This window comes from Hippichthys cyanospilos, chromosome 21 (genome assembly GCF_059441005.1).
Source record: "Hippichthys cyanospilos isolate Australia breed blue-spotted pipefish chromosome 21, RoL_Hcya_1.0, whole genome shotgun sequence".
NCBI classification, from domain to species: domain Eukaryota; kingdom Metazoa; phylum Chordata; class Actinopteri; order Syngnathiformes; family Syngnathidae; genus Hippichthys; species Hippichthys cyanospilos.
Window position 1 is genome coordinate 171,263 of NC_142389.1, and position 19,872 is coordinate 191,134.

General features: G+C 62.0%; 5 protein-coding genes across 24 annotated transcripts; 2 read left to right on the plus strand and 3 right to left on the minus strand.

Moving 5' to 3' along the window:
* Positions 1–66: 66 nt before the first annotated feature.
* gabpb2a (GA binding protein transcription factor subunit beta 2a) lies at positions 67–4,154 on the minus strand. 2 transcript variants are annotated; one of them, XM_088404379.1, is made up of 8 exons: positions 3,758–4,154; positions 2,607–2,714; positions 2,368–2,535; positions 2,035–2,229; positions 1,811–1,958; positions 1,547–1,723; positions 1,364–1,482; positions 67–849 (listed from the first exon to the last, which is right to left on the minus strand). In XM_088404379.1, exons 2-8 carry the CDS (start codon positions 2,712–2,714, stop codon positions 577–579), a joined length of 1,188 nt encoding a protein of 395 aa, XP_088260505.1. In that variant the 5' UTR covers positions 3,758–4,154; the 3' UTR covers positions 67–576. The 2 variants fall into 2 exon arrangements, with proteins under 2 accessions (XP_088260505.1, XP_088260506.1); XM_088404380.1 differs by lacking the exon at positions 3,758–4,154 and adding an exon at positions 3,401–3,747.
* A 988-nt stretch (positions 4,155–5,142) lies between these two features.
* On the minus strand, positions 5,143–10,534 carry mindy1 (MINDY lysine 48 deubiquitinase 1). Of its 10 annotated transcripts, none has more exons than XM_088404376.1 (12): positions 10,259–10,528; positions 9,094–9,145; positions 7,803–8,111; positions 7,364–7,668; positions 7,226–7,283; positions 7,093–7,157; positions 6,528–6,686; positions 6,363–6,465; positions 6,142–6,284; positions 5,777–5,968; positions 5,402–5,494; positions 5,143–5,315 (listed from the first exon to the last, which is right to left on the minus strand). In XM_088404376.1, the coding sequence occupies exons 3-12, from the start codon at positions 7,999–8,001 to the stop codon at positions 5,244–5,246; spliced, it is 1,389 nt and encodes a 462-aa protein (XP_088260502.1). In that variant the 5' UTR covers positions 8,002–8,111; positions 9,094–9,145; positions 10,259–10,528; the 3' UTR covers positions 5,143–5,243. The 10 variants fall into 10 exon arrangements, with proteins under 10 accessions (XP_088260502.1, XP_088260494.1, XP_088260496.1 ...); XM_088404368.1 differs by having other exon boundaries at positions 5,402–5,521; positions 10,259–10,524; XM_088404370.1 differs by having other exon boundaries at positions 5,402–5,521; positions 7,803–8,266; positions 10,259–10,524.
* Positions 9,883–16,377, plus strand: LOC148405915 (bcl-2/adenovirus E1B 19 kDa-interacting protein 2-like protein). 8 transcript variants are annotated; one of them, XM_088404363.1, is made up of 9 exons: positions 9,886–11,145; positions 11,220–11,360; positions 11,717–11,800; positions 12,924–13,079; positions 13,201–13,380; positions 13,453–13,555; positions 13,614–13,950; positions 14,026–14,124; positions 14,199–14,578. In XM_088404363.1, the coding sequence occupies exons 1-9, from the start codon at positions 11,079–11,081 to the stop codon at positions 14,499–14,501; spliced, it is 1,470 nt and encodes a 489-aa protein (XP_088260489.1). In that variant the 5' UTR covers positions 9,886–11,078; the 3' UTR covers positions 14,502–14,578. The 8 variants fall into 8 exon arrangements, 6 of the variants coding, with proteins under 6 accessions (XP_088260488.1, XP_088260490.1, XP_088260489.1 ...); XM_088404365.1 differs by having other exon boundaries at positions 9,889–11,145; positions 11,220–11,261; XM_088404367.1 differs by having other exon boundaries at positions 9,889–11,360; positions 13,614–13,745; positions 13,864–13,950; positions 14,199–14,379.
* On the minus strand, positions 15,466–19,706 carry cdc42se1 (CDC42 small effector 1). 2 transcript variants are annotated; one of them, XM_088404389.1, is made up of 4 exons: positions 18,613–19,706; positions 16,579–16,707; positions 15,925–16,029; positions 15,466–15,826 (listed from the first exon to the last, which is right to left on the minus strand). In XM_088404389.1, exons 2-4 carry the CDS (start codon positions 16,633–16,635, stop codon positions 15,764–15,766), a joined length of 225 nt encoding a protein of 74 aa, XP_088260515.1. In that variant the 5' UTR covers positions 16,636–16,707; positions 18,613–19,706; the 3' UTR covers positions 15,466–15,763. The 2 variants fall into 2 exon arrangements, with proteins under 2 accessions (XP_088260515.1, XP_088260514.1); XM_088404388.1 differs by lacking the exon at positions 18,613–19,706 and adding an exon at positions 18,052–18,491.
* mllt11 (MLLT11 transcription factor 7 cofactor) lies at positions 18,642–19,753 on the plus strand. 2 transcript variants are annotated; one of them, XM_088404386.1, is made up of 3 exons: positions 18,642–18,810; positions 19,090–19,282; positions 19,501–19,753. In XM_088404386.1, the coding sequence occupies exons 2-3, from the start codon at positions 19,136–19,138 to the stop codon at positions 19,600–19,602; spliced, it is 249 nt and encodes an 82-aa protein (XP_088260512.1). In that variant the 5' UTR covers positions 18,642–18,810; positions 19,090–19,135; the 3' UTR covers positions 19,603–19,753. The 2 variants fall into 2 exon arrangements, with proteins under 2 accessions (XP_088260512.1, XP_088260513.1); XM_088404387.1 differs by having other exon boundaries at positions 18,645–18,810; positions 19,093–19,282.
* Positions 19,754–19,872: the final 119 nt, after the last annotated feature.

The following is a 19,872-nucleotide window of genomic DNA, read 5'->3' on the forward strand; positions in this document are numbered from 1 at the left end:
ATCGGTCGCGCGGGGAGGCAACGGAGACGTCGCGGTAGGCGCGGGGCTTTCAAAAAGACACAGTCATAAAGGAAACAAGAGTTTATATTCATCAGATTGACGTGGCCATCAAAACGGGCGTTATAAAAATACAACTTTATATGTACATTGGAAAAGTGTGCGCCCATGAGTTTACTTGAAAAAAAATACATGAACAGAGCCAAGCGGCGCAGATGAGCGAGGGAGGAAGAAGCCCGAAACGGGTTGGTTTTGCCCTCGTCCGCTACCGTCTCCCGCCGGTTCCCGTCAAGGGCCGGCAATCGAGTTTGAAAAGCGTGGCGCGGATGGGGGGGGGTCCTTCCCACCGTCGGCCGGAAAACAAAAAGCGACGGCCGCGAAGAATTTTGGCAAAGCTTCGAGCCCGACGGCCGAAAAGCTTCGAGCCCGACGGCCGAAAAGCTTCGGGCCCGACGGCCGAAAAGCTTCGAGCCCGCCGGCCAAAGTCCGCGCCGCCCGGCCCAGCGCCAAGGGTCGGACGATTTTTTTGTCAACTCCAAGAAGGGAAAGGCGCGAGCGAAAGAAAAGGGGGCGGGCCGGTTAGGAGGCGGCCCCGGCGGCGGGCTCGGCCGCCCGGCCCTCCACGATGATGGCGCCCTCCTGCAGCAGCACCACGTGGCCGGCCTCCTCGCCGGCGGGGGGCGCGTCCTCCTCGCCGCCGCCGCCCACCACCACCACCTCCTCGGCGCGGCTCTGGGCCATGGCCTCCAGTTTGATGCGGTACTCCTCGGCCTCCTGCTCCTTGCGCATGAGCTGCTGGCGGTACTCCTGCGCCTTGCGGTTGGCCTCCTGCAGCTGCCTCTGCAGCAGCTCCTGCCGAAGGGCCGGACGGTGCGGGGGGGCGTCGGAAGGGGGCGGGCGAGAGATTGCCTCGAGAACGACGGCGGGCCGCTTGAATCCCGCGGCGGTTCGACCGGATAGCGCGGAGAGCGAGAAAAAAACAAAACGCTCGCGGGCCAGGACCGCTGCTTTGCAGTCATTTTGCTGGCGCCGAGGTGTCGCATTTGGACTAAAGTGCCGCTCGGCCGCCACCGTCAATATATTTCCCCCTCGGCAACAAAGTGGCCGCGCGCCGTCCGTGAAATCCAATTCTTGACAAACTGACATTTGGATGACTCGTACGGCGAAATCTTTGTGTGGAGCGACGGTGCTTTTTGCACGCGGCTTGTGGCTTTTTTTTACTACTAGCCGCCAGGGGGCGACCCCACCTCACGGCAAACAAAGGGAGACCGAACGGTAGGAGTCGGAATTTCAACTGCTATTTTTCCGGCCGCCGGGGGGCGTCGGTCGCGCGGGAGGCCGGCGCTTCGGGACCGCGTGGACTCACCGTCTCTCCGGCGTCGTGGTGGTTATTGGCCACCTCCAACTTCCTCTTCCTGGAGGGCGGCGCCTGCGACTCGTCCGTCACCACCTCCTCCGTCACGGTGTTGGCGGGCACCGCCAGCACTGCGGGGCGCACGGGCGCTTTCAGAAACGCCGGAACCCTAACCCCCGGGAAGGCGCGTCTCACTTTGCTGCCCGTGCTGCATGGTGACGAAGAAGGGCTGCGACACGCCCCCGGCCGTCTGCAGGTTGCCGTGCTGGTCCGTGACGATGGTGATGACCCGCTGGCCTCCCTCGTTGACCACGGCGGCGTGCTGGATGCTGCCGTCCAGGGCGCCGGCGGCCACCGCCTCTTCCGATTCTCCTGCCGGCCCCGACGGCCCGGTGGGCTTTAGGCGGGCGCGCCCGAGCTTTGGCTCCGCGGGGAAAGGAAAGGGAGGACGCCACCTACCGGTCTTGTTGAGCAGGTCGGCCAGGTTGACCACGCCCCCCGGTATGGACGGGATGCCCTGGATGATGAACTGCGGCTGGCCGCCGGCGTTGCCCGACTCCACGTTGACGCTCACCTGGTTCATGTTGACTTGGTTCTGCATGCCCTCCTGCGCGACGTACGCGTGAAGGGGGCGCGCGGCGAGGCGCGGCGAGGCGCGGCGCGGCGGGCGCGGCGAGGCCGACCTGCAGCAGCAGCATGAGCTCCGTGTTCTGGATGTCGACGGCGATGTCGAAGGGCGTTTTGTCGAACTTGCTGAGCGCGTGCACGTCGGCGCCGTGCTTGATGAGCGTCTCGGCCACGCCGTGGTGGCCGTGCTGCGCCGCCCAGTGCAGCGCCGTCATCTTCAGCATGTCCTTGGCGTTGATGTCGGCGCCGCTCTGGAGGCCGGGCGGGGAAACGCTGAGAACGGCGCGGCGGGAAGCGGGCGCTTGTCCCCGAAGCCGCTCGCAACCGACAACGCTTTGGCGCCGCGCGACCGAACGACGCGCCCCGGGAAACCCCGGGAGGGCGCTCACCCTGACCAGCAGCTCCACGATGATGGCGTGCCCCTCGGCGGCGGCCATGTGCAAAGGCGTCCGGTCCACCTTGGTGCGAGCGTCGCGACTGACGCCGGCTCGCAGCAGGACGTCGGCGGTGGAGTAGTGGCCGTGCTGGGCGGCCAGATGGAGCGGGGACGTCCCCAGCTGTCGCCGAAGGGACGGACGGGGGCTCAGCGCGCTCGGCGACCGGGCGACCGGCGCCGACGGCCACTCACCCAGTCGGTGGTGAAGGGCGCTCCGTTGGCCATCAGGTTCCTCACCTCGTCGTCCAGACCTTTACGCGCCGCCTCCAGCAGACGCTTGCCCAGGTCCACCAGCGACATCTGCCGCGCGCGCGCAAACGCCGTTCAGACGTCGGCGTCCCGACGCGCAAATTTGGACCGGGTCGACAGAAAGCGCGTCCCTAATAAAACGATCGATCGATTCGTCGACGGCCACCGTTCGGACGTCCTCGGGAGACGGCCTTTAGCTCCCTATCCCCTCAACGGTAAAGGCCGAGTAGGTTTTCCTTTATTATCTTTGCCTTCGATCAAAGGATGAAAAAAAATGGCCGATTTTCTAATGGATGGAACCGATTCGCGGCGGCGTGCTTTTTCGGCGCCGTCCGTTGCAATGCGGAGAGGCGGATCGAGGACGGAAGCGCCGGCGTCACAAACCCTCGGCCGGTTTAGACGCGTGTTACTTTTCAAGGCTTCTCTTTTGCACATTTTCACCGCTCGAGAGGTCAAACGCACGGGCCGAAACAACAAAAGAAAAAAAGCGCCATCTAGCGTGATGGCGCCGCGCCGCGCCGCGCCGCGCGAAAAGAAGGAAAAAAAAAAACCAAAAGGCTTCTGCGGGACTAGAAGAGAGGCCGGTCGGTCCAACCGAATGAAAGAACCGTCAAGCCACTTGTCAGTGTCCAAAATTCGCAAAGGGGCGCCGCTGCGAACGGTTAGCGGCGGCCGCTAACGGCTGCGCGCAGAGCGTTGGCAAAGAGCGCGCTTCCCTCCTTCGCCATTTTACGCGCCTCGCCTCGCGGCCAGAAAAGAGTCGGCCATGCGCCACGTATCCCCGCCTCGTTCCGAGCGTCTTTCGTTCCGAATCGCGAGTCCACGACGCTCCGAACGCGCACTGTAGGACGGACAGGAAACCGTTTGATATAAACTCGTCGGTTTTCCGGGGGAAGTCGGCGAGAAATTTCCTATTTTACACACCGAGAAAAAACCACTTCCACATCCGGTTGACTCGCTCGTCTGGGTGGGAGCGCGCGGCGTCGCGGCTCGAGGCCGCCGCCCGCCGAGCGAGCCCGTCTTTTTGGGCCGAACGCCTTTTTCGCGCCGGGCCGGGCCGGGCCGGGCCGGGCCGGGCGGGAGAGGCCACTTACCGCGTCCAGGTTTGCTGGCAGCCGCGGCACGGGGCGGCCGTCGTCCGCTAACGCTAGCGAGCTAAGGCGCCAACGAGGCGATGGCGGCGGCGGCGGGCTCGGGCTCGGGCTCGGGCTCGGCGTCTCGGTTCCGGGCCCAACGGGACGAGTCGAGTTCAGGGATCGATGTTGACTTCGAGGCGCCACCGTCGCACGCCGGCCTCCGCCGAATTGTTTACTGGCCGAAGCGAGCAGGAGGCGGCTCGAACATGCCCGGATGTTGTGAGCGAGGCTTCCGAATTAAGTGCGCTCGACGTCTATCGCGCTCCGCTTACGACATTTCAAACGCGGTCGATTTACCTTCTTCTTCTACTCAATTTGGAAGGCTTTTTTTTTACGTCTCGCCCACTTCCGATACAATCGTGTATCCGTCGACCTGGCTCCGACTTGGATCTTATTTTGAAATCGGCGACAAGGAAGCGTGGACGAGCTACGGGGTGGGGAGGGGGGTGGGGTCGCTGTTAGCTAATTTAGCCGGTCCCAGTCGCCCCGGCAATGCTCCGAGACCTTCCCTTTTCCGATGTTGCCCTATGCGATTTTTAACTCCGGGTCGGGTCGGGTCGGGTCGGGGCGCGGGCTTTGTGGGCCCCGGGCCTGACCGCAGATCAATTGCGTTTGAAATGGCGGGGGGACGCGCCGAGCGCTCGTCCACGTTCACGTTTTTTTGGGAACGTATTCCTTGCCACGCTTCTTCAAATGAATAAAAACTCGCCATTGTGACGCACAAACCTTTGAGCTTTTTGGGGAGGACAGCCGAAAAGACAAAGCCCCGGCCCAAATGCCAGTCGATTTGTTTTTGGGGAGGACAGCCAAAAGACGAAGGCCCGGCCCAAATGCCAGTCGCTACGTTCTATGAATCAATGTGACAGATTGTCAACGTTAAGCTCATCGGTACCATTTTTAATCCTACAAGGTAAAACCCCCATATTATTGTGTTCTCCCACATCAAGTGCTCTTTTTTCCTCACTAAAATCCTAGTTTTTTTTTCCTCCTGTATCTCAAACCCCTTCAAGTTATTCCAGGTCATTGTAAATTTGGCTCCCCATCCCATTCGACCGTTTCGATGACTAATTGTCCCACCATTTTTGAAAACGTCGCGGTGCCGGTTGGGACGTTTGGAAAACGTCCTCGACGACCCAGATCTTTGTCGGTCGCCTCGCTCTTTGGCGTTGGAGTCTCCGTTTTGGCGGCGCGCAAAGACGCAAGCGAGAGCGCGCCCAAAGCCAAGGCCTCGTTTTAATTAGATCGGAGTCAAAAAGGTCACGCGTGACATTCCTAAGTCAGGAAGGGTTCAACTCAAGCAAGCAAACGCCTCGAGCCAAGAAACGGAGACGGCGGAGGCGAGCGAGCGAGCGAGCGCCCTCGGGGCAACGCCTTTATTAGCCAGTGGGAGGAGCTTGTCCCGGGTGAGCTCGGGGGCGGCCGACGCGGCGCCCGCTCGGCGCCGTCAAAGCAGGATGCAGTCAGAGTCTTTTTCTCTTCTCCTGGCCCCTCCCGGCTGCGGCCCCTGCCCTCTGACCTACAAAGACACCGCACGGCCGGTGGGGAGAGGGCGAGGGGCGACCCGAGCCCGAGCCCGAGCCCGAGCCCGGCCCGCCGGCCCACCTGTTGCGGCCGGTGCTGGTACTCTTCCTGTTGCAGCTGCCGGGCCAGCTCCAGGTCGCTGAGGGGCCCCGGTGCCCCGGCGTCGCTCTCCTGCTGCAGGGACATCGCCACCAGATAGTCCTGACGCACACGGCCGCGCCCGCTTTAGCCCCCGGGGCATCTCCGCGCGGCCAAAGCCACCGTTTCGCCCGTTTCCGGGAAACGTTCCGAGCGCAAAACGCCGTCTAAGTGGGCGTACGCGGGCCCTCCCCGGAGTAAGCGCGACGCGCGGACGCGAAGGTTTGGTAAGCTGGCGTCCGCGTGCCCAAAGAAAGGTGAGGAAGCGGAGCGGGGGGCTCCCTCCCGCCATGCCAACCCAAGCGTTATTATTCCCACCTGTTGGATCTGGCGCTGCCGGCGGCAGGGCGGCGGCGGCGGCGCTTTGGCGGCGGGCGGCGCGTCTCTGCGGCACAGGCGGAAGTTGGAGTCGCAAAAGTTTCCGTCCCCCTCCACGTTGTGCAGCGACTCCCACACCAGGCCCTCCTCGTGCAGGAAGCCCTGGTCCGTCACCAGCAGGTACAGGTGGCCCTGGGGCGCGACAATCACGGGAAAGCGTGGCTGCGCGCCGCGCCTCAACGCCAAACGCCTTCGGAACCGCCGGCAAACCGATGGGAGCGCGTCGGGCGGGGTTTCGATGGCTTTTTTTGCTAAAATGTTGGCCGGCGCGGCTTTGCGTCGGGCCGACGGGGCTGCGGCGAGACCTTGTGTTTGATCATGGTGCTGAAGTGGTTGTTCCTGAAGAAGACGCACATTTCTCCCTCCTTGGCGGCGGCGTTGAGCTCGCACAGGCCGTGGTAGGAGAGCTGAGTGGCCGTGGTCTCCAGGAAGTGCTCGGCCGCCAGCCCTGCGGCGGCAAAGGCGCCGGGGCTGGGCGCGGGGGGCCTCGGTTGCGGGGGGGGGGGCAGGCGGGGGGGCTCTTTACCTTGGCCGACCCGCGCGCTGTCGCTGGACTGCTTGTAGTCGATGATCTTCTCCACCAGCTGGTTGTAACTCAGCTTGCCCACGGCGGCCGCCATCTCGGAACTCTGCGGGCGCGCGGAGCCGAGGTCGGGGGGAGTGGGCCGGCGCGCGGGGGCGCCGCTCTCACCTGGGGGTCCACCAGCCAGCCGTGGTACAGCGGGATGTCCAGCAGGTCGAAGACGATGCACTCGGGCGTGTACTCGAAGTCGGTGACGGCCGTGAAGCGGACGTTGACGTCCAGGCCCGTGGAGAGTTTGGGCAGCACCGCCATGGCGTCGTTCATGTTCTGAAAGGTCGCGGCGCCTTTCACGGCTGCTCGTGTCCCGCCGTTTGCCGACTATGATAAGCCTCGACAAAACTGAGGCCAAAATCCGTTTTTGTCCGTCGCACGTGGGCCCCGGCGGCTATCGCAAAGGTGCCGCGCGCGCAGACGATGTTTTCAACATTGCGGCTGGGATTGTTAGACAGGCGCACCCGCGCAAACGTAACACCGCTGATACGCCGCGCCGGACCGGACCGGACCGGAAGGTCAACGCGGGAGAGAAACGCAGCAGCTTGTAGTCCGAAAGGTAGGCTTTATTCTTTGAAACGAAGGCCACCTTTTCGGGCTACAAACGCAGGCCGGAAACTCCTGACGACATTTCCGTTGCAGCGGGTGGAGCGGAGGAGGCGGCGCGCGCACGCGCACGCACCTGCCGGAAGTTGAGCTCCACGCCGTCCATCTTTTCCCTGGGGCTGACCGACAGCACGCACTCGCCTGCGCGCACGGCACGTGACGTCGGCGCCCGCCGTGACGCGGCGGCGCCGTCGCGGGCGCCGGCTTACCCAGGTGAGCCATCAGGTCCTCCGTGGTGACGACTTCCGTCTGGGCCGGCAGCTTTACCTGGACGCGAGCGCGCGCGCGCTCGTCAAGCCCTCGCTCGCTCGCTCGCTGGCTCGCTCGCAAAGGCTTGGCGGGTGCACCTTCCAGCGGAGGAAGAGGATGTTCATGATGGCCAGCAGGGGGCAGGGTCCGTTGTCGCTCTGGGTGATGATGGGCGTCCTCTTCTCCTTCCAGGTGATCCACTTGACCAGGTAAAAGGCCGGCCCCGACGGGGGGGGCTCGGCCGGGGCCCCGCCCCTTCGGGAAGGGATGGCCTCCCGCGCCATCTGCGGGCTTCCCGTCGCCGCACGCGAGAGGTCCGGACCGGAGACGGAGTCGCCGGACGCCGCCGGCTCCTCGGAAGCGGCGGCCGCCGCCGCGCTCTCCATGGGCTCCGCTTGAGAGCCTGCCGCCGCGCCGCAAACAAGCGTGGGTCGTCACGCCGACGCCGTTGGAAAGCGGGCCGGCGCGTAGACGCCAAACGGGGGCCCTTCGCTCAAGCCGGCGCGTAAAGACGGCAAAGACGTCACGCGGGCAAACCTGCGCGCGGGGCTCGGTCGGCGTCGTCGGGCGCCGCTCCGCTTTCCGAGCGCGCGGGCTCCGCCGCGTCCTCCCCGCCGGCTCGGGAGCCGTCGTCCCCGTCGCTCGGGACCTCCGACCCGGTCGCGAGAACTTCCTTGTCCGTCGGGGAAGGCGGCGCGTCCGGCTCCGGCGCCGGCGCCGGCTCGGAGACGGACATCACGATGATGAAGCGGCGTGGGTCCAAAGGGCGACTCAGCACATGGCGCCTTCAGCAGCCGCCGTCAATCCCTCCCGGCGCCGTCATGTTCCCAAAGGGACGGGAGCAGCCTGGGGAGGCCGCCGCGCAAGTTGGAACTCTCGACTTTCAGAGAGACGGAGGGCGCCCGAAAGGTGGCGGCGCCGGAGCCGATCAAACTGCAACAATTTGCCTCGCTCGCTTGAGTTTGGGGCGCACGTAAAAGAGCGTTTGGCGGGTAGGCTGTCTGCGTGTGCGAGGAGGAGGGAAGAAAAAAGGGCAAAGTAAAGGTACCTATGTGACGACGCGTATGATGTCACAAAAGCGAGGAGGCCCGGACAAAAACCACAAACGGCGTTTGGGGGCGGCCACAAACGATAAAACAGGTCCCGCCAAGCACCGGCCGGACGCAAAATGTCGCGTCCGCGGACGGGTGGCATCTTTCGGCCCGTCCGATCCATTCGCGTTCTCGTTTTGTCCGAGCGGCTTTATTCGGAACGAACTCGCGCACGGTTGGAATCGCAACGCCGCGCGGCGCCGATGGTACTGTGCCGCTCGCCGCCTTTTTATTCGTACGGCGCTTTTCGCCCGGGACGAAATTTAAAGTTCACCTTATTGTGGGAGTGCGCAAACATCTAAAATTTAAAGTTCGCCTTATTGTGGGAGTGCGCAAACATCTAAAATTTAAAGTTCGCCTTATTGTGGGAGTGCGCAAACATCTAACGACGAGGTCTTTTCCTTTGTTTCGATTTTTTTGCGCTCCTCCGCATCACCGAAGAAGACAAGAGACCAGTTTTGTCTTCACGGGCGGTGCAGCAAAACTGCAAATCTAAACGCAAACAATCTGTACCGACCAAACAACATTGTCGTCGATAAAGAAATGAACGTGTATTCGACACATACGGAGTCAATCAATACAAGTTCATTTCTTTATCGCGACAGGAAGGCCCAAAGAAGAAGAACCCTGAAAAATAGGGAAACGACGCCACCCACTGGCCAGGCCTCGGCAGTGCACTCAATGAACGGAAACTGAAGGAAAAGCTGCGGAACTTGGGCAATAAACATAGCGCATACCTGAAGACGACAATAGACCACAGTGAGTCTTCATGAATGGTGCGTCTTCTTCCTGGATTCACAAAACACGCGTGTTCGTAATGCGAATCAAAACATTTCCGCTGTCGGCTACGAAACGAAAGGAAACGGGAAACAATTTCAACTACCCGGAACCCCCCCCCCCCCAACACACACAATAGGTAACAACGCAGTATCGGGCGATAACAATATGTACCTCGAACGAGAAAAGAGCAAAACTGCAACAGATAGCAAAACTGCGAGTGACGGAACGCCGGTCAGTCGCAACAAGCGCCAGGGAAGGAAAATGCACCGGAAATAAGCAAACGCGACTACAAATAAAATCACGTCGAGATGAAAATGGAACAAAGATCAAAACGAATAAGGCGTAAATTCTGTTCCATGATCTCATCCAGTCGCTCGTCCAAATTCGATGTTGTCCTTAAACGCAAAGGCCGCCCTTCGAGATCCGAGAACTCGAAAGTTGTTTTACGCTGAAAGGAGCGACGCTCGTTTTGGTCGCTTTTAGAGGGTTGTTTAGTTTTCTCCTTCGTTCCCGGTATCCGATGCTTCGGTAGCCGAGTTTTCCGAACGACTTGCGTAGTACTTTGGACTCGGAGTAGCCGACGGGAGCTCGGAACAATAATCGGCTCTCTGCGCTGGCTTTCTGCGCTGGCTTTTTGCGCTGGCTTTCTGCGCTGGCTTTCTGCGCTAGCTTCTGCGCTAGCTTCTGCGCTAGCTTCTGCGCTAGCTTCTGCGCTAGCTTCTGCGCTAGCTTAGCTCCGCGCGCTAACGCTCGCTCCGCGGCGAGGCGCCGGGAAAGAAAGAAAGAAAGAAAGAAAGAAAGAAAGAAAGAAAGAAAGAAAGAAAGAAAGAAAGAAAGAAAGAAAGAAAGAAAGGGTGACACGTGACGTGACGGCGCTAGCTCGGCTAACTCGTTAGCTTGGTGGAAAGCAACCATGACGAGACACCTCGACGAGACCTTACGACAGGCGCGCGGTCGGAAGGAAAAGCTTGCATGCTTTTCTGCCGTCGACGCAGCCGCTGCGCGCGTTGCCCGAGGAGGAAAGATCTGGGGCGGGCGCGTTGCCTTTGCTCGTCGGCGAGCGTCGCTTCCTTCGCCACGTTCCGAAGGAGCAAATCGAAGTGGGAAAAGGACATTCGTTACCTTGTCGGCCAGCTTCAACATCGCATGACTTTGTTGACAGTTGTTCGGTGGGCGGAGCTTGGCTTTTCCGCGCCCTCGGCGGCGCGCGTGCGCCCTAACGACTTCGGAGCGAAACGACGAGAGGAAAAGGAAGGCCGTGACGTCACACGGCAAGGCAAAGCGTTCACAGCAAACTTGATTTCCACCACGAAGAGATAAGTCGTTTGAACGGTATTGCGAAACGCTCTACGGAGGCGCCGCGTCGAGCGGCGTGCGTGTTAGTCCCGCCCTAAAGTCTGCGCGTTGCTCCTACGCGGGCGCATTTGATTGGTCCTTGAGCGTGACCGCGCTCGCCTGCCTTTTCGCGCTTTGTTTTCCGGGATCGCGTCATCGGCGACGTTTGGCGCCCGCGCGAGGCCGGAGACCACAGTTGTCGTAAATCGGCAACAAAGTGTCGCGATACGCCGCTCATCGGCGACATTAGAGTGGCGCCCCGGCGCGACGCATACCATACGCCGCGCTTGTAGAACGCGTATTACCCGTCGGACGGGCGTTCCGGGACGGGGTTGGGCTCCAAAGGCCGCCCTTCCCCTTTCTTGCGCTTCCCCTCCCGCGGCGGCTCCTCCCTCGCAGGTGCGGCGTCGGAGTCCGCCCGGTGACGATGTCGTCAGGTGAGGCGGCGCTTTCCCGTCCGAGCGACGGCCGCCTTCTTTCCGTCTTCCGGCCGCGCGAGAGCGGACCCGCTTTCCGGAATCGCGTCTTCCCGGATCCGCGCTTTGTTCGCTACGCGAGACTGAAAAGGAGTGAGTCCGCGTCCGCGTCTGCGTTTTAGCGAAGCGACATGTCGGCCGAGACGACTCCGCGGCCCGGCGAAGAATGCGCGGCGGCGGACGGCCGCGGGTCGGCAGGTCAGAACGCGCGCGGCCACGCCGGCCGACTCGGGACCCGCCGCGCTCACGGTCCGGCCGTTTTTTTCCTCAAGACCAAGGGGAAGGCCAGCTAGACGGTGGGGCAAACGGCACAGGTAAGCGGAACAAGCGGCCGCTAAGGTCGCCCGAGTCGCGGTCTTCCCGACGGTCGCCGTCATCCTCTCCCTCGCCGTCATCAGAGGGAGCGGCGGCAGGTAAAAGTCAAAAGGACACGTCCTTTCGCCCAAACGCCCGTGTCCAAACGCGGCCGGGGGGCCCCTTTTCCACCCGCGACATTTCGATCCGTCCCCGCGGCCACTTTGAATAAACAAACGGCGGCGGGCGGGCGGAGCCACGGAGGAAGTTGAATAATAGCTGGCTCGACCGAGAGAACTTAACCTTTTGCCGCCTCTTTAAAAGTATGAAGAGAAGCGCGCGCGCGCTCGCTTCACCGACCGGCGCGTGGGAAGAATGTTCAAGGGGCCAATTTTTGGCGCGGGGCCCTCCGAGCAAAGATTTTGGACGGCGGAAGAGCGGGCGGAAGCCGCGTGACCTGGCTTCCTGTTCGCAGAGCGTCCGGTCACCCTGGCGCTGCGGGCGTGCGGCGGAGGCAGGAGGAAGGTTCTGGCGGCGCCGGCCCTCAGCGTGTCTTTGGGTAAGGAGCGCGCAACGCCAACCTGCAAATGCGCCGGGGGTCGGCCGTCGGCCCCAAATGTTTCCCGGGGGTGGCATGGGATGGCATGGGAAGCGAAGCGAAGCGAAGCGCAGCGCCCCCTTGCTAAAGACCAAACCCAGATGCGCTGTTTAAGCAAGTTTTGTAAAATGGCCTAACCCTAACCCAGGGGTGGGCAACTCCAGGCCTCGGGGGCCGGCGTCCTGCATGTTTTCCAGTTTTCTCTCCCTAACGCACCTGATTCAAACCATTAGCTCATCAACAATAATCCAAAAAATTGAGAATAATCCTAATCATTTGATTCAGGTGAGTTTGATAGAGAAAACAGGAAAACATGCAGGACACCGGCCCCCGAGGCCTGGAGTTGCCCACCCCTGCCCTAACCCTAACCCTAAAAAAAAAAGGCGCGCATGTTGGTGCGCGCGCTGCGGCTTGAGCGTTTTTTCGTCGCCTCTCGATCGAACGAAAGGGTCGGGCGAACGCAACCTAGAACAATTAAGAAACAAGACGGAAGACGAGGGGCTTTTACTCGCGAGGAGGGCGGACAAGAGAAGCCCGTCCCTTTCGATTCATTAGGGTCGGCCCTATTCGCAAAAGCGTTTTATGGCGGCAAGGTAACGATCCGATAGCCGGGGACGCGATCGGCCCGTGCCGTCGCCGCGACCGGCCCGTGCCGTCGCCGCGACCGGCCCGTGCCGTCGCCGCGACCGGCCCGTGCCGTCGCCGCGACCTTTTGTTCCCGGGAGCAAGGCGACGGACCCGTACCGTTGGCTCGCGCCGCACGCCCGCTTCTTCCGGATGCGGGAGGCAAACAATGAAAATACCCGTACGCGTCGCAGAAACAAACGCGGGATAAGCCAGACAGAATTCTTCAATGCGGCCCACGTCGGCGCCAGGCGAGCGGAGGTTGGATTTCTGTCGTCTCGGGCAAGGCTCGCATTCGACTGACCCGAGGTTGGCTAAACCTCCGAAAACGCAGGGGTCCGCGCGGCGACGGGCCGGCGAACAAACGCAAACAAAAAACCCCCGCCCGCCCGCCCGCCCGCCCGCCTCTGCCGGAGAACGTTTGGCGTTGGTGCAAACGCGCGGTTCGGCGTCGGCGCAGGTCGCAGCGAGTCGGGCGACTTCCACTCGGCGTTCCTGTCGCCGTCCCTCGGAGACGGGGACGACGGCTTCCCGGACTTTGACCTGGACGCTATGGAGACCCCCTCGGACAGCGAGTCGCTCCGCTTGCCCGCCGACGACCCGGAGCCGCGGCGAGGTGAGGCCGCGTCGGGCCGACGCCGCGTCCGCCCACGCCTTGAAGGAAAAGCCGATCGGGCGCGACCTTCCCCGCCCCGGGTCGCGCCTTTGCCGATCGAGCCGCCGCGGTTTGTGCGCAGACGAGTCGGGGGGGCGCGGCTCGCCGGAGGAGCCGGCGGGCCTGGGCGCGCTGGAGCGCGAGGACGCGGTGGACGACCGGGGCACCAGGTGGCGCCGCTTCTCGGCCGGACCCTCGCCGCGGGACTCGCGCGTCAACATGAGCGTGCTGGAACCTTACCTCAGGGTCCTGTCGCACGGGGGTAAGCGCGCGCAGCGCCCGCCGCCGTACGGAGCCTCTCGAGCGCCCCTCGAGCGCCCGTCTCTCTCTCCAGGTTACTACGGCGACGGCATGAACGACATCATCGTCTTTTCCTCTTGCTACCTGCCCGAGAACACGCTGCACAATTATCGCTACGTGATGGACAACCTCTTCAGGTGGGTCGCGCGGCTCCCCGCTTGCCCCGCCCCCCCGTCGACCGCGCGCCGGTTTCAGGTACCTGGTGGGCACGTTGGAGCTGATGGTGCGCGAGAACTACGTGATGGTTTTTCTTTGCGCCGGGGGCCATAAGGACAAACTGCCGGGGGTCGCCTGGCTCAAGGAGTGCTACCGAACCGTCGCGTGGAGGTCAGCGCCGGACCGCCCCCCCCGCCGAGTCGTACCAGGCGACGTTCGCCGCGCGCCGGGCGAGACTCGACGGGAAGGCAAAGCGAGCGGGCGTGTCTGCTTAATGTGCGCGCGGCAGACTGAGGAAGAACCTGAAAGGCGTGTTTGTGGTTCATCCCACTTGGGCCATCAAAGCACTGGTCACCATCATCAAGCCGTTCATCAGGTCAGCCCCTTGCGGACGCCCGCGTCCAAGGTCCAAAGGTCCGAGGCCGCCCGCCCTTTCTCCCCCCCCCCCCAGTTGGAAGTTCAGCAGGAAGCTGGAGTTCGTGGACAGCCTCGGGGAGCTTTCGGCCCTGCTGCCCACTCGGCGCCTGCACATCCCCGAATGCGTGGCGCTGTGAGTCGCCGGCTCCGAGGAAGACCGCCGAGACGGCGCGCCACCGACGAGGACCCGTCTTTTTCCCCCGGCAGGTACGACGCCGGCCTGTCCGGATGAGCCGCCGGCCGCTCCGAGGCCACGGGGCAAAGCGGGTCCCGGAGGGCGGGTCCCGGAGGGCGGGTCCCGGAGGGCGGGTCCCGGAGGGCGGGTCCCGGAGGGCGGCCCCGGGCTTCCCTTCGCCTCCCTTCGAAAAGCCCGACGGAAGCGACGGGCCCTTTCCGCGCAAGCGGAACAGACGAAGCGGAAGCGCGCGCGAGCGCCGTCGGAGGAAAGGGGGTCTTGGACGCCTTGCGCTCGCCGAGACTTTTGGCCGGGAGCTCCGAGTCACGCTTTAACCGACGCTCTCCGCGCACGAGCTTGCCCGCTACATTCCTTTAACAAGCCTGCTGTCCAAAGAAACCTTCCCAATGAAGCGGGGGACGTGTGTGTCTGTTATTTCGCTTTTGAAATACCGTCTGAACGAACGAATCGCTCGCACGTAGTCGGTGACGGAATTCAAGTCGAGTTCGCGCGACTTCGCGGCTGAAAGAAATCGGACGGAACGCCACCGACGGCGTTCGTCACCAACTAAAAGCGCCCTTTTTACTCGTCGCGTTGAAAGCTGTCTGAAACGCTGCCCTCTAGTGGACGCGATTGCTCATCGCCGCCTAGCGCCAGGGGATCAGTTTTCTCCGCAAGTGACGGAGGGGGGGATTTTGGCCACTGATTTTCGGCTGACGTTTGGGGAAATTTCCAAAGAGGCGACGACGGAAGCGGGCCCGCGTACTGACGAGGCCGGAAATGAAAAACGCACCTCTGAGGAACGCGCTCGCGGTAACTAGCTCATTTCAAGGGGGAAAAAATATTTCAGGCCGTATTTGTCGAACGGAGCCGACGTCCGCGCTGGAATTTTGTCGGAACCAAAGGCTCGGGGAAGCGAATGGCGCCGCGGTGTTCGGGGACAAGGCAGGAAACGCCGCGGCCATTCATAGCGCAGGAAAAGGGAAGAAGCCAGCGGCTCTGCTGAGGAAAGTCCATAAACAGGAAGACGGGACGTCGGGTGGCTGAGTCCCCCCCCCAACCAAGGAAAAAAAAAACAACCCTCCAACGACCCGCGCCTCGCCGCCTGTTAGCCCGTGCTAGCATCAGGTTAGTCGCGTTGACTAAAACACAAAGTCGGCCTTCGACCCCCTTTTCACCGAGCGCTGCCGAAACCAAAGGCACTTTGGCGCCCGGCGCCGTCGCGCCGCAAACGGCTCATCGCTGGCAGAAAGTCGCACGGACGCCGTGCCATCGCGCCTTTCAAAATAAAAGCAAAGCTGGAGTTAAGCCTGCTCTTTATTCGGCAGTTAGAAAGACGGTAGGCCCATCTTAGCCTAGCTTAGCTTAGCGAGTGTATGCGCGCGTGGACGGCGACGCAGAAGCCAAAGGTCAGGCGTTACCTTGCGGAGGTCAAAGTTCATTTGAAATGCACGCGGACGGTCACGTGCGCGCAACGCGTCACGAAGGGCGCGCGGAAGCCGGGCGTCTCCGCGCCGCGTCGAGGCCTCCCGGGCCCTGCCTGGGAGGGGTCGGGGGGGGGGGGGCGGGGTCGGAAGAAAGGCCGCGACCGCGGCGGCTACGAAAGGCTGCTCCTGCCGTTTGGACATTTGGAGCGCATCTGCTCCTGGATGGACCCCGACTACACACACACACACACAAAGGCGGAGTGAGGGGAGGAGGGGGGGGGGGGGGGGGGGGGGGGGGGGGACTTCGGGCGGCCGCGGCGCCAGTCCTTACGGGCTGGAGTCCGTCGGCCAGCTCCCCCGAGCCGACGTGCGTCAGGTGGACGAAGTTGGTGGGCTCGCCGATCATGCTGCGCTCGATCCGCCGCCGCCGCTTCTTCTGCAACCACAAAAAAGCTTTCTTTGTTGCGGTCAAAACGTTTCCTTGGGCCCCAAACGCAAGTTGGCGCCCACGATGCTTTCCGTCACCATTTTCAGGCCGAAAACGTCCCGAGAGATTCGGAAAACATTTGTCAGGGTCCGCTTTGCCTCCCGGCGGCGCAAGCGCGGCGCTATCGCCGGCGCTTGGAGAGTTGACCCGACAAGCGTAACCCTTTGAAAATGATCCGCTTTTTTCTGTGTGCCTCTGTATTAGGAACTTGCTGCCCGCCGGCGACGGGCGCCGCCACTTGCTAACAACTATCAAAAAGGACGGTCCTATTTTTGTTTCGAAACCGAATGTATTGTGTTGGAATGGGGGGGGGGGGGGGGGGGGGGGGTCCCGATACCGGGATATTTGAATCTTGATATGGCCAAAGACCGGGTGCCCTTGGCCTTTCCCGCCGGGCCGCGCAAAGGCGGGCCCCCCCCCGAAGGGGAAAAAAGCGGCGAGGGGCCCTCGGCCGCCGTCTTCCCGACGAGCCTCGGAAAAAGCCGCGGGGTGTCTCACCGGCGGCGGCGCTTTGGCCGTCACGCAGCAGGCCATCTTGTGCCAGAATTCGCTCATGCCGCCCCGCCGGCCGGGACCAGGAAGCGCCCCCGCCCGCTAACCGGGGCGCATTCGGCTGCCGGCCCGGACCTGCAAAACACACAAGGGGACCTTCCAGGCGGGGGCGGCGAAAGAGGCCGGGCGCGTCGGAGCCGGAGCCGGAGCCGGAGCCGGAGACGGCCGCTCGCTTCATACGCCAAAAGCAGGAGGAGTCAATCGCGTTTGTAGATTTGCCGAGGCGTGCGGCGTCGCCGCGACGATTGCCATTTGCGGCTCCACCTTCCCTCTCGAGTTTGGGTCGGAGCGCGGGGACGAGCGCCGCCCCGCGAGAATGTCGGGCGCGGGACCCCCCGACCCGACGATTTGGGCCGGTCCGGGGACGGACCCCGGCCGAATATTCCACGGATGCGACGGGACGGGCGAACCCGAACGAACGGATCGGGCCCGCCAGGCCAAGGTCGGGGGGGGGGGCGTCGCGGTGGGCGGAAGAGGCCAAACGTTTCCGGCGGAGCCCCGCCACCCGACCCGTCCTCGCTGACCAACGTCAGCCGCACGCCGCCCGAAACGTGTTGGCGCGTGCGATATGAAGGCGCGGGGATTCATCCGCAACGAAAGGGCCGCTTTTGTCCGTGCGTTTTTCAAAACCAAGACGTGAGCAAACGTTGCCGCGGAAAGCAAACGCCGTCCATTTACGTCGGTTCTTTCACTTTCAATTAACGCGCATCTATCCGTGAAGGGATAGCCATAAAAAAAAATAAATCACCCGCTTCATCAAACGCGTTATACCCTATGTCGGGTTTAGTTTCATTTTTTTAATTTATCGATACGCGTAATCCATCGAGCGATTTGTTGCGATATCGTCAATATGTCGATAATTCCACTGCGTTTATGCAACTAATATGGGTTATTAGAAGAGAATATTCTGAACTATTACCATTTGTCACGTGTCCAATCTACGACGCTGGAACTTCGGGAGAGTTTAAATGAGACGGGAACGCGAGCAAACGTTGGTTCCCGTCTGACAAAGGTGTATAAAGCGTCTTAAAACACGTACAACGACGATGCGCAAATAAAGATGGCTACTTCGCCGATTTCGCCTACCGCGGGCGAGTTTTACAACGTGACCCTCGCGATAAACGAGGGAGCGCCGTCGCGTCGCTCGCTCGACAAACGCGAGGGCCTCGCGTGCGTGTACACTCGCACGCACGCACGCAAATAAAGACGCGAACGCCAAGAGGGAAATATTGTCATTTTGCCGGCCCAAACGCCCCCAAGACGGGCCCGACTTCGGCCCGGCTCCCGGCGGGGTTCCGACAGAGCCCGAACGCAGCATTTTGCCAAAGTTGGAGTCCAAAAAGCGGGCCGCCAATCGTAAACGGCTCCCCGAATTCGAATTCCAAATTCGACACGTTCCGGGAAGAAAGGACGACTCACGAAGAAGCAGACGGAGATGCCGAAGCTCAACTCGTCTCGCCGCCGTTCGCTCGATGATGTTCGCCGGGCTTACTTCACTTCACTCCGTGGGCTTTCTTTCTTTTCGGTTTTTTTTTTTTGTGCCCTTTTTCGAGGCGCGGCCCCCAAGGCGGAAGTCCCGCCTCTCGGTTCCCGCCCGGCGCGAGTTCGACGCTCGCGCATGGCGCCCCCTGCCGACACTTTATGATCACCGCAGCGGGCTCCGGGGCGAAACGCTCGTCGGTGACGTCGGCGTTTCACGCGCCCGGTCGCGTCACAAAGTCATTCCGAATGGACGGAAAAGGAAACTAAATGAAGAGCAGAAAAAAACCACGCGACAGACAATCTGCCGTTTTGACGACAGGCCACGCAGCGCGCGGCTGTCAGTCCGGACGCTACCGGAAACGACGACTGCCAAGAAAAGTATCCACGTACGAGCGAGCAGAAATGAAAGAAAAATGATCGAAAAAAGCAAAGTTTGCGATCCTTTTTCATTTTTCACGGAGTTTGAACGCTTGATCGACAAAAGAAGCACGATGTCACCTTTCGCGCCTGCGCGTCTGGAACGCGTGCGCTTTTGTCCTCGAACGCAGCACCGGAAGAAGTCGCGCTCGTCCGAGCTGACTTGACGGAGCCGCGCGTCCGTGGCGCATCCTCCACTCGCCGTGCGCATCCCCGCCCGGCGCAGCATCATCTCGCCGTCTGCATCCTCATCGTCACCGCCGGACGCCGGAAGAAAAGGTGATTTATGTGCTCTTATTTTAGTCGGAAACGGTTTCCCTCCGAATTGCGGCGATCCCCCTTTCTTTCGAAGGCGCGCGACATTTAACGCGACGGAAAAAAAGAAGAAAAAAAGCCCGCAGCGTCTCGCCGCGTCCGTGGATAATAAGGCGCGATATCGTGAGCCCCGCCGGCAATTCTGTCAGGCGGCCGACGCCTTCAAATCAACGACGCGGATGGATCGATCGATCCATCTGGCGTCGTCGTCACGGTTCCACCCATTTCCGTTCATCTTTTTAGCAGGTGTCAAGCGCGTCCTCGGAACTTGATCCCTTCGCAGGCGGCCATGGACAAGTCGAGCAGCCAGTACGACGCCTTCCTGTTCTGGAGGCAGCCCATCCCGGCCCTGGACCCGTCCGAGCTGCGGGACCTGGGCCTGCTCGACGCTCCGCGGAACCAGGCCGGAGAGCGGACGATTGGACGGGACGAGCGCGTGAGTGATGGGCGGGGCTAAGACGGGTCGCTCCGGTCGGCCCGGACGGCGGGAGGATTCGAGCCGCGCCCCCCCCGACGCAAAGGCTACTTTGACGCCGAGGCGCCCCGGCTTCGATAGCCCCGGCCGGGGTTAGGGTTAGACTTAGAGGGGCAGACTTCGGAATTAAGGCGCCCTTTGAAAAGCGGCTTTTTCTTGAGGGGGCGTCCGCTTTGCAGGACGAGCGGCAGCAGCTGAGCCAGTTCTGGTCCTTCAACTACTGGAGGGATCCCATCGCCGACGTGGACGCGCTGCTGGCCGACCTCAACCTGCTGCTCTGAGCCCCGACCTCCGTCCGAGTGGCGCCTTCTTCCCCGACCCGACCCGAAATGAAATGAGCGAGCCAACATATCGGAAGATGCGTTGGATTTGCCGCCTTTTGTCTTCTGAACGTACCGAACCGCGGGCACGATTAAAATTCGCGGGATCGACTCCCGGTGCCTTTGTCTATTTTTTTTCTGACATTCTTCTCAAAAGCGTGGTCGACAAATCATTTCCGCCGTTGCGATCGCGCAATAAAATGAACGAGAGTCCCAGGGGACGGGGCAAAA